At 41.9% G+C, this 13465-nt stretch overlaps 1 protein-coding gene across 1 annotated transcript in view; it reads right to left on the bottom strand.

The window, feature by feature from the left end:
* Positions 1-623: 623 nt before the first annotated feature.
* CEP112 (centrosomal protein 112) overlaps positions 624-13465 on the bottom strand; it is a 153763-nt gene continuing 140921 nt past the window's right edge. The window contains exons 25-27 of the mRNA XM_062506577.1: positions 3987-4088; positions 1474-1602; positions 624-653 (exon numbers count right to left, since the gene is read on the bottom strand). Of these exons, the coding sequence (XP_062362561.1) occupies positions 624-653; positions 1474-1602; positions 3987-4088 (261 nt within the window). The remainder of the gene's footprint in view (positions 654-1473; positions 1603-3986; positions 4089-13465) is intronic.

The following is a 13465-nucleotide window of genomic DNA, read 5'->3' as shown; positions in this document are numbered from 1 at the left end:
CAGGAATTCCCTGTGCCTGGAGTACCCAACCCCAGTGACAGCCAGAGCTGCCTGCAGTGCCACCACGGTGCTCTTACCCTTGTGCCAAAGAATCCTTGAGACACAGCACACATTCCCACTTTACAAAGCCACACAAAACTCCCCTGGCTGAGGTGAGTGAGATGCTCAAGCAGGACAATAATGTCAAAACAAAAAGATAAGAAAATAATATTTTAATATTATGTAAACACATGGACACAGAACAATGTCAAAATATGGTAAAGTATCTTGGACTGTAATAATAATAATAATAATAATAATAGAAAATGGGGTTTTCTTCATGCTTAAAGGTGAAAAAAAATGGTATTAGGAAGGAGTAACAAAAATATTAGTAGAGCAAAGTCTACTTGCTCAGTAAGTGAGCTCAGAGTGGCATCAAACAGTGTATCAAAAGCATAAATCTGTAATAAAATAATGATAAAAAAATAATGGAAGGAAGATACAACAAAATCCATGCTGGCATGAGCTATGAATATGTTTTCATGAAGTTCATTTTTTTGTGCTAACAAAAGAAATGCTAATCTTTTCATTATAATTTACAAGAGCCAAATCTTCAAACCTATTCAAAGCAGTCCATTTGGCAATCACAGAGATCCCACTGCTCCATCAGTTACCTGAAAAGGAAGAGATTTTTGTCAGTTATACCTTATTAGTTTTATTAGAAAAAACACAACAGGCTGAAAGCAGGGCTGGGTCCAGTGGACAGCGGGTCTGGAGCTTGCTATTTATCTAACACAATTACCTATGCTGGACTTACTACCAAGGATCTGTGACATTTTCAGTTTCCAGTTAGCTTTTGCTAATTCCTGTTAACAAATAATTTAGGATTAATATTTTCACACAGCTCTCACACCGCTAACCTTCTCACAGTTGCTTAAATATCTCACAAATGCTGATGCTATTTTTACGAGCACACATTCTTAGCTGCAGAAACCCTCATGTGAGATATGAAACCCCATCAATGTCTATAAATACAGTAAAGATGGAGTGGCTTTCCTAGGAAGTATCCTTGTACTCACCTCTCCACGTGAATCACTTACTCTAAATGCACACCCAGGCTTTTTATGGCTGCAGCACTTGCCATAATTTATATTGGAGGGTGTAAACGTCTCAAATTAAAAAAAAAAAAAAAGCTCAGGCTCGTGGAGATCCGGTCCTTTGAAGATGTGATCTGTAATATTCTGCCTTGCATCACTGTTTTCTGTCTTTAAAGGAGGTGGCATCACTGCAGAGATGCAGCTGTGCAGGAGCCACCGCCTCATCCTCAACGTGCAGGCAAAGCCCAGACTTGCAAAGCCCAGACTTGCAAAGCACCTGCAGCTTCTCTGATCTTGCTCTAGCACTGACTAAGCATTGGGGAAAACTTCTCAGATGCTTGTTTACTGAAAGTAAGGAGATTTTAAAACTGCACCCATGTTGGAGGGTTTGAATTACGTGGTAAAACTTCAAGATCTGGGACCCATAGGTGTGAAATGGTATAAATTGATCAAAGATAATCCCGTACTTTTTGGCGTGGTAGGTGTTCAGGTCTTCCTGGAGGACTCTTTTCTGCAGAAAACTTACCTGAAAAATACATCCCACATGAAAACAGGGTACAAAATTCCAATTAATATATTTGCACGCATTTCATGAAAGGAATTCTTCTGGTCTCTACTGCCTAAATAAAATGTGGTGACACTTTAGCTGCATAGAAGAATTAATATTTAATAGATGACTGTTCTCTTGGCTTCCCTGGCTCTGCTCTGGCTGTGCACTCTCTAGTCCTTCTGGAACCAAGGCAAACGAGTTGTTAAACCCAGCTGGTGGCACCATCTGGGTCTCCAGTGCTTGGGAGCTCCCGTTCTCCTGGCAGTTCCCATGGGATTCCTGAGCTCTGATCCCTGCACTTCAGCTCTTGTGATGAAGGTGCTCACCTGTTCCCCAAGTGTATGAGAATTAATGCTTATTAACACACTGCATCCCCTGTTGGCCATTTCACCAGGAGCAGACAATCAGGCAGCAAATCCTTTATATTTAGCAACATTTTTAGAAAACTTCACCCAAGCCTCAAGTATTTTCTTTTTCTGCTGTTTATTTTTATCCCTGCGCGGTGCTTTTACCCAGCCTATCCTCTTCATCCTCCTCCAACGATAAATAATCCTGACAGGTGCAGGGATTCCAGTGCCCTTCTTGTCTGATGTTTTCAAACAGGAATTTCAACAATTTTCAAAGAGCAGGACACCTGTGCTTCAGAGAGAGCCCAGCTCCCCGAGCGGTCTCCGACGCCAGCGCGTGTGGAAACGCAGCCAGCAGCGATGGATTTCTGGGAGAGCACCCAGGTTTTCATGTGTGGAGTTACTTTTACTCCTTTGAAATGCTGCTGCTGCTTACAGAAGCTCTGCAGGTGGGTATCACATTCTACTTTTAAATTTTTTTAACTCATTACAAGGTGTGGTATTCTTGTATTAGGTATTCTGGTATTAGAGTGATGCTTCCTACCAGGCAATGCTCAGAGGCCTTTTAGGAGTCTTTAGAAATAGCTTTTTACTAGCAACTGGAACTAGATGTCCCCAACAGACCCTTAACTTTATTTCTCACGACTATTTAAACAAGAAAGAGCATCGCTTCCATTTAGGGATCCCTTGAGGTGGAAGCAGAATGTTTACAACCAGAGTGTTGAAGTTGTGTCACTCATTGCACATAGAAATGTTGAGTTTCCACTGTGAAAATTTCCTACCTGCATTGAAGGTGGCCTCGGCCAGGGCACCTGTCTCACACAAAGCAAAAAATGCTATGAAATAACTCTTATGCATTGCAAAGAGGAAAAAAAGGGGAAAAACCCCAGATACATCAAATTACCCATCATCTCCATAGAGAAGGTTGAGTAAGAAAGAGAAATTAGATGTTGTAGATCAGTAATTTCTTGAAAAATGGTCCTGAAAACTGGCATGTAATGATTAATGGGCCTAAACTTGTACTCTGTGTCCTCAGCTTTCTGCTCTTCCCAGAGCTCAGGGCAGCTCTGAGCTGCCAGCTTGGCACTGTCCTTGTCTCAGTTCTTCCCTTCAGCCAGGACAGATCCCAGATCCCAGATCCCAGATCCCAGATCCCAGATCCCAGTCCTTCCCACCTTGGTTACATGCACAATTCTGCAAACACTGGTGGCATTTTCCTTGGATTACCATTATTCCACAGCCATGATCACCTTTCTTTATGGCTATTTATCCTTCCTCCTTGGAGGTCAGACAATGATGACATTCTGTTTTCTTCCAGCTCCCAAAACATTAAATAGAAAAGCCCCAAATAACTTCTGTGGGAGCCATGTGCAAGAAACACACCCAATTTATCAGCAGTTCCCTATTTCTCATGACATTTGGATATTCATGATATTTGGATATTAGGAAATTTAATGGTCTAGTTCATAGAAATCATGCTGATTCTGCATTAATATAGAAGAACTGGTGGTTAGCAATATTCTAGACAGAACATTACAGTCTCTTTATATAGGAAAATGTAAAAATATCACAAATGATCATTTAGACAAATCTTTAAAAAATATCCACTTTGCTTTATTACATAGGCTGGAAAGAAAATAAAATTATTTCTATTCCTCTTCCTTGCCCTATATAGACAGCCTTTAAAGGATTCCTTCAGGAGAAATAGTGTTAAGGAAGATGTAAGATAACTGTGAGCTGTATCTGAAAGGCTGAGGAAAAACCCCTAATACTGAATAAAGTACAGCTTTTCCTGGAAAAAAAGTCTGGGTCAAAAAATACAATATGGTAGCTCTCAAGCTGGAGGAGAAAAGTTTTGTGAAATCTGACACTGAGTGAGAAGCATTTGAGTGCTGACATAATTTGGTTTTGACACTTCTTCAGTATTTTTAGCCAAATTTCAGATGGTCATAACCTCCTGTGTTGAAGAGACAGCTTTTATTCAGCCCAAAATGCTGAATAATAAGAATTTACCTGAGATTTTAAAGATGAAATGGTGTCTTCAAGTTCCTTTTTGGAAGATGCTGGCATCAACCCTTTGAGTATTTTTTCATACTCTTCTCGCATAGTAATCAACTGTAACAGAACAAAGAGAAATTTATATAGAGATGGCTGCTCTTAGATACTGTAAAGTTTTTTTTTTTTTTTGCTTCTTTTGCCCAGATTGGAGGTCAAATAAACACAGAATTAATTGTGCTATCAAAAGGGATGAAAGAAGGGGAGAGAAGATAGCAAAGACTTGTAAAGAGCAAAAGATGTAAAAAAGACAAAGAAAAGCAAAGGAAAACATTTTATATATATATATATGTACAGAAATATATATGGAGAAGAAAAAAAAGGAGAAAAGAACATGGTCTGAAGAAGCAATAATCATTCTTAAATCCATCTGAGATGAGGATTTATACAGACACACCTTGCAAACTGACAGTCAGAAGTTTTTTGTTTGTCTTTGGTGGGATCTGAACCAGGTCAGTGCGGTGACGTTTGTCCCTTGCTCTCTTAGAAAAGGTGAGTTACTGCTTTCCAAGATAAATTTTACAAAATTTCTCAACTTCTAGGTGCTTTTGTGGACTTTTTATTGTTATTCATCCCGCAACTATTTTTCATTGCACTTTGTGTCTTCCCCAGCTTCATGGAGTCTACAGAACTTCCAATGAGTAGATTTGGGCATCTTAGACCCCAAAACAAGGAGGTTTGAATGGGGAAAATTTTCATCTGCAACTTTATTTATCAGATGCTGAGTAAACAGGAACTACAGAGCAGAGTTATATGAAGAGAGATCAGGTGGAAGGGTTGTGCTTCTTATCTCTCCAGAGTGGTTGGATTTGATGAGTTTTGACCTGGGATAATTTGGGCAGTGTGGTTCAGGTCAGCTCACCAGTTCCTACTTGGCTGAATCAGGGCCTCACATCTGTACTTAACTCCCAATAGGATTAACTGCTTAATTCAAATTAAGCAAGGACTTTGGTGTTTTTCTGGATTAGCAGCTGAATATGTAAATAGAGGATCAAAGGGCATCGATATCAGATTAACTCATAAAATATCTAGAGACTTTCAAATGGAATCTTTTCTTTTTTTTCCCCCGCCAACGCCATTTGGTGCTGCTTTTTCGTTCCCAAATGGCTGAAATCCACCACTGCAACCACAAATCCAACCCTCAGCCTCACACCTGAAGAAGCCACGAGTTCCAAATCCCAGCTCCCAGAGCTTCCACACGTGAGAACCCGAGGCCAAGTTCATCCCAGCACCATCCCATGGGAAAAGCAGCTCGAGCCAGAATCTGCATTATGCAGCGTGCAATTATCAATACACAAGGAATAAAACAATCTGATGAAACGTTACGAAAATTCTCCCTCTGAGTCACCCCGACAGGCAGGAGGAATTGCCAAATCTCTATGCAAATTTGCAATTAGAGGCTTTCCTTGGGAACTGCAAGGAAGTGATGCCACTATGCAAATCTGAGGAGGGGGGGAAAAAAAAAAAGAGGTGAGACAGGAAACCTCGTTTGAACTCCGTTTGCGTAGAAGCCAGTGATCAAAATTTATGTTTTTGAGAACTGCACCAATAAATTCATGCTACTATTTCTATCAAGGCTTCCAAAGTTAAGCATAAGTGGTCTGCCAGGATAAATATTTTCTGAGCCAACTGCTCATTTGGGTGGGGACCTTGATAGAGCAGAAACATATATTTCAGTTGATTCAACATGTTCCACTTATTCTTGGTGAGACAAGACCAGAAACAGGCAGCCAAAGCAGCAAAAATGCATTTATTTCCTAAATTTTGATTAATAATGATGTATTTAATGGGTAAGAGGATCTGGATGATATTGGATGGCCAATATGCAGATGCAACAGAAGTTTTAATACAGCTCTGTGAGGGAAATAATAATTTTATAATTGTGCAAGAGTTTTCTTGCAACCAGGTCACTTGTTTTAACAGTTTAATCTGTAGCTGTCCTCTAAATAAGTGCTTTCACAATGCTAGGAATATTTGTTATTAATTTTGCAGAGCAGCAGAGGATCATTCACTTTTGACAAAGGTGTTTCTCAGAAAGCCAGGAAGAAATATTGTATTGTGCTTTAAAGTGTGGAGATACCTTACAGGGTCATCTGAGAATGGTGAGAGAAAAAGAGAAACAAGCCCTGGTAGCTGCAGTTTGGTTTGGGGCTGATCCCTTACCCTGTTGCAGAGACAAGACATGCATTTTTTTTTTGCAGTGAAACCTGTTTTGGATACAATTCCAATTTGTTTGAGCAGACAAAACATGCTACTTTCAGCTCAGCTCACTGTAATTGCATCACAATAAGATGAAAATAAGTGCCCAGCTGTTTCCTGCTGTGTTATGGTAAACAGCCTGCTGGTATGTTTGGCTGAAGTCACTATCAAGGTTTATTGACCCAAAAAGATTAAAATAGTGCATGGCAAAAATCTAAATCACTTCTTACAACTGAAAAATAACATCCAGTGGGCTAATGGGTACTCATTTTAATGGCAGAAGGTTTTTATTTTTTGACACTTATTTTTCACCAATGAAAGCTCTGTCTGCAGGGATAGGGTTTTTTTGTGCCTTAAAGGCTTTTTTGTTCTTTTATAGCCTCAAGCTGCCTCCCCAGGATGCACAAATACTGTGTCTCCTCTTGCACTCTTGAGGGTTGTTTAAAATTGCAATTCTTCATCCCTCAGGAGGGCTTCAGTCAGCTGGATGAGGATGGTTCTGTTTCATTTACTTGTGTTCATTTTTTTTCAGTCATGAGAAAGCTGGGGTTTTTTGTTGTTTTTTGTTTTCTTTTTTCTAAATTCATTTTGGTGAGCTGATTTAATCCATTAACCCCCAGGAAGATTTTATAGCTTTCAATATTAAGCTGCCACAGTGGTCTTTGTTTATTCAGGTTGATGGCTAATATATGAGATTTGGAGTTTGACCATCAATCACCTCTGGTGTCAGGAGAGAGCTGAAGTTGCCACACATAGCTCATGTGTGCTTGGTCATGTGGTAAATCAGTAAAAAAAGAAGAGATAAATAATGACACAACTATATAAAGTGATGTAAAAAGCAGGGGACTTGGAATTTCAGAAACTACACTGAAATTGCGTCAGGCACTGACCATTCTTGAAGAGAGAAAAGTTGGGTTTGATGCCCAGAAGAGAAATATCCCAACCTGAGCTTTCCAAACCAACCAACCCAGTGCTTATCAGCAGAATCACAGAATTGTTTAGGTTGGAAAAAGCCTTTAAGATCAAGTCCAACCATGAACCAGCACTGCCAGGGTCCCTCAGCACCACATCCACACAGCTCTGCAATCCTTCCAGGGATGGTGGCAACCGCTTCCCTGGGCTCTACTGCAAAATCAGCTTCAATTTTGTTACTCCCTGGAGTCTTCTGCTGGCACAGCTCAGTTCTGCAGCCACTCATCTTCTCTACAAAGCTCAGAGGGATGCTTGAGGGCTGGATTAGGAGTGGGTGGGAGCACAAGAACATGCTCCATTGGCTCCTTGCTGTGCTCCAGTCTCTCTCCTTCCTTTCTGAAAGAAACAACCCCAGCACATGCAGGAGAAATGCAGCATCTTCAAGGTGACCAGATGAATTTTAGCCACGTGCTACTTGCAAAGCACAGGGTGTTCTGTGTCTCTTCCATGCCCTCCAGCAGATCCTGCTCAGGTTCCCAACACCCAACTCATCCCTCCCTACATCCCACAGCTCTGTGATGCTGAGTTCATCCCTGGTGCAAAACAGCCATTTCATAAAAAATAAAAAATACAAAATTCAAAAACCCCAAACAAATACAATCTTCTCCAGACCTTCCAGTTGTAGATGGCTTTATCTGAAGCAGGGGAGCATAAGGAAACTGCAAAATAAACTCTGAAGTAAATAAAGGAACCACAGAAAGTTGTTGAAGTTCCTCTTAAAAAAATAAATCTTGTCTTGAAGGGCATGAAGTTAATTTTGTGTTTATGTCAGATAAGAATCAAAAGATAGTTGCTTTAACAAGGGTGTTGTGGCTTTTTCACATCTTAATTTCTGCCTGTCTATAACATATTTATGCAGGATAATGTGTGCCAGGGAATACAAAGATAGTGACCAAAAGTCATAATTGTGATATTAGTACCATGCTCTAACCAACTGAGCTCATCTCAAGGTCATTAGGATCCTTTAGTTGTTATCAAATTTTCTCCATGTTTCAGGGTGAATAAAATGAGAAAAGTATTTTCCTGTCTCTCCTAAATCCTTTCTTATATCAACAGTTGCATGCTATAATATTGTTTAAAAGAAAAAAAACCCTCTTAAAAAAGGTTATGGATCTGTTCTGCAACATCTCTTAATGGAGAGAAGAAAGATCTGCTGCAATAAATCTGAAGACAGGTGAGGGTTCCAAAAAGGTAAAAATAACCCCTTCAGTCTTAGGGAGATAATTTAATCTCAGAATAAAGTATTCTCCTTCTAAATGAAGGTAACAATAATAATATTGCATAGGTCTGCTTGATTCAGGTGAAGACTGCTGAAGGAATTTTCTGAAAGCACTGTGAAAAGGGTAAGTGAAAGACAAAATATTACAATGCCATCCCAATTTTTAAAAACCCCTAATCAACAGAAAAAAAATCAAAAGAACCCACCAAAAAAAGCCCCAACAAAACGTAAGCAAAAAAACCAAACAACATGCAAAGAATGATTAATCACTTCTTGTTTGTGTCCTCCCTAATTGCAGGGACTCCTCCTTTGCTCCTCTGCACTCCTGAAGTCTAAGTGAGCACAGCTCCACTCCTACAAAAGCTCTGTGAGTTCAGATGTGTCCCTTCGTCCCTCAGCTGGCCTGGGGGACACTGAGCAATGTCCCCAACCCAGGAAAAAAAACACCAAAAATTGGCAATTTCCTGAGATTTCAGATCTCTCCGGCATCTGTTGTAAGAGAACATTTAACTGGAGCTTGAAATCTTCTGAAATGATTTTTCCTGATGAAGAATCCAGTGATGTTTCAATTGTTTCAGTGAAGATCAGGGGCTGCACATTTGTCTTTTCAGAAAATCACCAAATAAGAATATCTGCCGCTTTCGAGTCCAGATCCTCTCTGGTTTCAGGCAGAGGGAATTTTGACTCTCACTGTGCAAGGGCTGTTGAAATATGGTTCTCCCAGATTTAGAGAAACAGCGTGCAACTCGATACAAATGTTCTCGAGTTCTTAAGGAAAGTAATGAACGCCATAAATCCCACGGATTTGGCTCAGCTGAAAACAGCGACCGGACGAGATCAGCTGAGCAAGTTATTTTGTCAAGTGAACACCATGTTGTTCTTCACTGAGAAAATCCTGCTGCAGCACCTCCCCTGTCCTGACAGTTCCAATAAGAGATAAATTGGTGGCACAGCCGTCCCCTTTATGTGTCTGTCTGTAGCCAGTAAACCATCCCAGCATCCAAGACATTCTTGCCTTGTTGTTTTGCTGACCCACAGGGACCTCCAGCCCTGCAGAGCTCCTCGCTGGGCACTGAATTTGCTGCTCCAGGTCATTTTCTTTCTTCCCCCGACTTGCATCCAAGTGGCCTTATTACTTTAGTGGGTTGTGTTCCCATCCCTCTTTACTTGAAAAAGATCTCCCACCTGGTAAATCCTCTGATTGTAGTTAAGCAATCTGAGTCCATATAATTCATGGCTGCAAAAGAAGCTTTTTTGGAAAAAACTCACCAGTGGGCTGCATATGGCAAGAACAGCGTTCCTGGGACTACATGACTTGGAGAGGAATAAAAGCTTTCACTGTCAACACCACGGAACAACCAGGAATGCTGTGGCTAGAAAATTCACGCTGTTCTCTCAGCCTCCCCCTCTCCAGGGCTCTGCTATTGTTCCAGCTGGGATTTGGAGGATCCTGGACTTACTTTCTTCTCCTTCCAGATGACTCATGGCAGATGCCATCTTTCTTCTCCTCAGCTCCTGTCACTGCCATCCCTTTGCTGCCCAGGAGGTTGGGATTGCAGCAGGAGGGTTGTCCCCTCCCCAGGGTAAGGGGGACACAGGGGGAGACCCCACTGACACCCCCTGATCCAGAGGAACCAGACCCAAACCAGCCCAGCTGCTCCCCAGCTGGGCCAAAGCCGAGAACATGGAATCACAGAATATTCTGGGCTTGAAGGGACCCACAAGGATCATCATGTCCAACACACGGGGTTAATTTCTGCCTCTGGCCATTCCTAATGAGCTATCAGGATAATTAAGTTTGAAATGAAGCTCTGAGCACTGCTGACACCACTGCTGGAACACATTTATGTGTTTCAGTTTTACATTCCAGCACGTGTCACCTTCCACACAGTCCCTCCCATCCAGGGTGGCTCCCAGGGAAGGGTTCAGTGCCTGATTCAGGAGGTGCCGAGCGCTCCCCAAGGCCAGCCAGGGCTGACAGAGCTCAGCAGCAGCAGGCTCAGGATCTGCATTTTCACACCCACCGTGTGAACAAGCAAAGCTCTGCAGATAATAATCAGAAGCTACTTTTAGGACCACCATACCCAAGAACAAAAATCCAACCAGTGACTCAATCCAACAAGTGACTCAAGGCTGCACTGCCTGGGTGCAATTCCCATGCATGGCACTTGGTGCTGATGAACCTGACAACAAAACAGTACCTTAGAATTCACATGAAGGTAAAGATCACCATAAAGTTGGTCTTTCCCAGTCCTTTTTAGCTCCACCTGGACAAAGAGAGTGGGACAGACAGTTCTCTAATTGAACAGGCATTGCTGGGAGCACAATTGGAGATGAGGTTTTGCTGCCCTGTTCTTGTCATCCACTGGCTCCTCCAGACATTCCCATTTCTTTTTTCTTTTAATTCCCTGCATTAAGTACCAGTATCACTGTTCCCTGTAGTCCTACTTCAGCAACTTTTGAAAGAGCAAAGTTCCCTTCGTGGATAATATGTAAGCAAACCACAGATGCTCTAATACGAGGTACTACCCTCTTAAAAAGACAATATCTCTCATTCACTGTTATTTAAGACGAAGAGCAAGAAAAGTGACATTTTAAAACACTCTCTAATTCCTGCACACTGCCATATGCTTCTATTCTCTTTTGGTAACAATTCCCTTTTCCCTTTTAACTATTTGTCCTGTACTTTCTGTTTGCTGTCTTTCTCCAGCTGGCCACCAAGCTCCAATAATTCATTCTGTTCTGTTCAGGATGTGTATATTTGTGTATTTTCCAGTTGAGTCTGATTACCAAAGCTAACATTTGATCACTGACTTCCACACATGCACCACTATCCTCGACTCCTTTCCCTTTGACAGTTGCACAGTTGGTGAGAGCCTCCTCTCCAGCAGTTCCTGCCATACGGAGCTCCTGGGAACTTTTAACTCCATTGATTTCCAGCTCCTTTCAAATCCCACCTGCAAAGCTGTTTCTCTGTGCTTGAATCCCAGCTTCTATCTCCTGCTAATCTAAAACCTCATGCTATACAGAATAATTTACTATATTTGTTGTAATTCTCTTTCTTTCATAGCTCGCCATTAAAGGAAATTACACACAAATATAAAATGTGGCAAATGCAAAATCCTGATTTATCCTAACAGTCTCAGTCTAAATTAAAAACTGAGGGGTGCTGTTGTATCAAAGTGATTAATGAATGTATCAGTGGGTATAAGGTAGATACCTACTAAGTTAAAAAGTGGTAGAATTGAGCTCCAAATAATGGCTGTGGTCATTTATGGTACCTCAAGTTCACAATGCCCCATCCCTGGAAGTGTTCAAGACTGGGCTTGGAGCAACCTGGTCTATGGAAGGTGTCCCTGCCCAGGGCAGGGGGTGGGACTGAGCAATCTTTAAAGTCCCTCCCAGCCCAACCAAAATTCCATGAAATCATCATTGCCGTACACCTACGGGGCACCTATATCCATTAAAGGTCCCTTATAGGGAAACAGCCAGGATCAGAGTGATTCCTGCCCACCAGTCTCTACTGGGAAGGCTGGAAAGAGACCCAGAAACCCTCAGAACTGGGTTCTGTGCATGCCAAACAGCCCAAGCAGTGCTCCCACTCCCAATGGGGTCTTCACTGCTTCTCTATGGCTCTCCAACATCTTCTTTTCAATAAAAATACTTCAAATATGAATTTTTCTCACCATGAGTAGTTAGAAAAGAAATCCTCTATTGTGCAGATGTGGAACCATCAGATTTTCATCCTGTGGGGAGCTGTGTCCATCTGCCTGTTGGTCCTCTGCATTTTTCACAAGGTTTTATGGTAGGAAAACAGCTGAAACACACAGGTCCTTCCTGATCCCAGTGCTGGGGGTGTCAGCAGAGCAGTGGATGGAGGAGATGACAGAAGGTCCCTCCTCAGCCACACAGAACTGCACAAAAATGCCCTTCAAGTCCATCCGTGCTGCAGGAACTGTTTTAATTTGACAGTACTTGGTGGTGCAGTTCCTGAAAGTCACAGTGGAAATTTCTTTCAGGTTCTCACTCTTTTCCCCATGGCTCCAGAGGTTGCTGAGCCCCAGCAAAAGCTGCTCTTGGTGAATCACTGCTGTGGTTTAAGATCATCCACATCCAGGCTGGGCTTGCCATTTCTGTGGGAGCAGAAATGGGTCTCTGGGGGAGAAATTCTGGAAGCCCTGGAATTCAGTGACATGGGTTGAAGCAAGTGGAGCAAACAGCAGAATTTCATCACCACCTCCAGCCCATGCTGACTGGATGGATCTCAGTTTCCAAAGTGTCCCTTGGCTCGCTTACACAAAGGCTCCCTCCACCCTCCTCACCTGCAGCTGGCCACAAAGCCAACCTGGGCTTTTAAATATCCCAATCTATAGAGTTTCTTTGCCTTGTTGTAGGTGACTGTAGAATGACAACACTTTAAAAAAGTCTGGGAATTTGAGGCAGGCACTCCAGGCTGCCATCTGATGGTATTTAAAACTCTCTGATACCTTTAAAAATCACAGAATCATGGAATGGTTGCAGTTGGAAGGGACCTTAAAGATCATCTTGTTTCAATCCCGCTACCATGGGCAGGGACAACTTGCACTAGATTATTTCTAAGAAGAAATATGGCCCAAAAGCCCTAAACTAAAGAGCTAGCATTACTCAAGTGTTCCAGCCATCAGATTAAGAACTACTTGGGACTCATACCATGGACATCCATGTCTATTGCTCATCTGTGTCTCACTGATTCCTTGCTCCCAGCTCCACAAATCCACTGGCAGCAGCACTATTCCCACCAAGCAGAAGGTGTGGCAAACCTTAGAAGTTTCTCTGTGCTACACAGCAACTGAAATTTCAGAAGGATGCATCACAGCATTCATCTGAGAACAAATATATTTAGTTGGCATGGAAACAGGAAGTTGGGCTGAATGTGGTAAATATCTAGAAGTCATAAAAAAAATCGAGCAAGTCAGGATAATGAACATTAGAAATGCAAACTGGCTGAATGCTTTTGAATCATGGCTCTTTTGCAATTATCACCCCTGTTTTCATTTGAACATGAGTG

Source organism: Cinclus cinclus, chromosome 20, assembly GCF_963662255.1.
Source record: "Cinclus cinclus chromosome 20, bCinCin1.1, whole genome shotgun sequence".
NCBI lineage: Eukaryota > Metazoa > Chordata > Aves > Passeriformes > Cinclidae > Cinclus > Cinclus cinclus.
The sequence above is the reverse complement of the archived record's forward strand: the minus strand, read 5'-3'. Positions and strand labels throughout refer to the sequence as shown.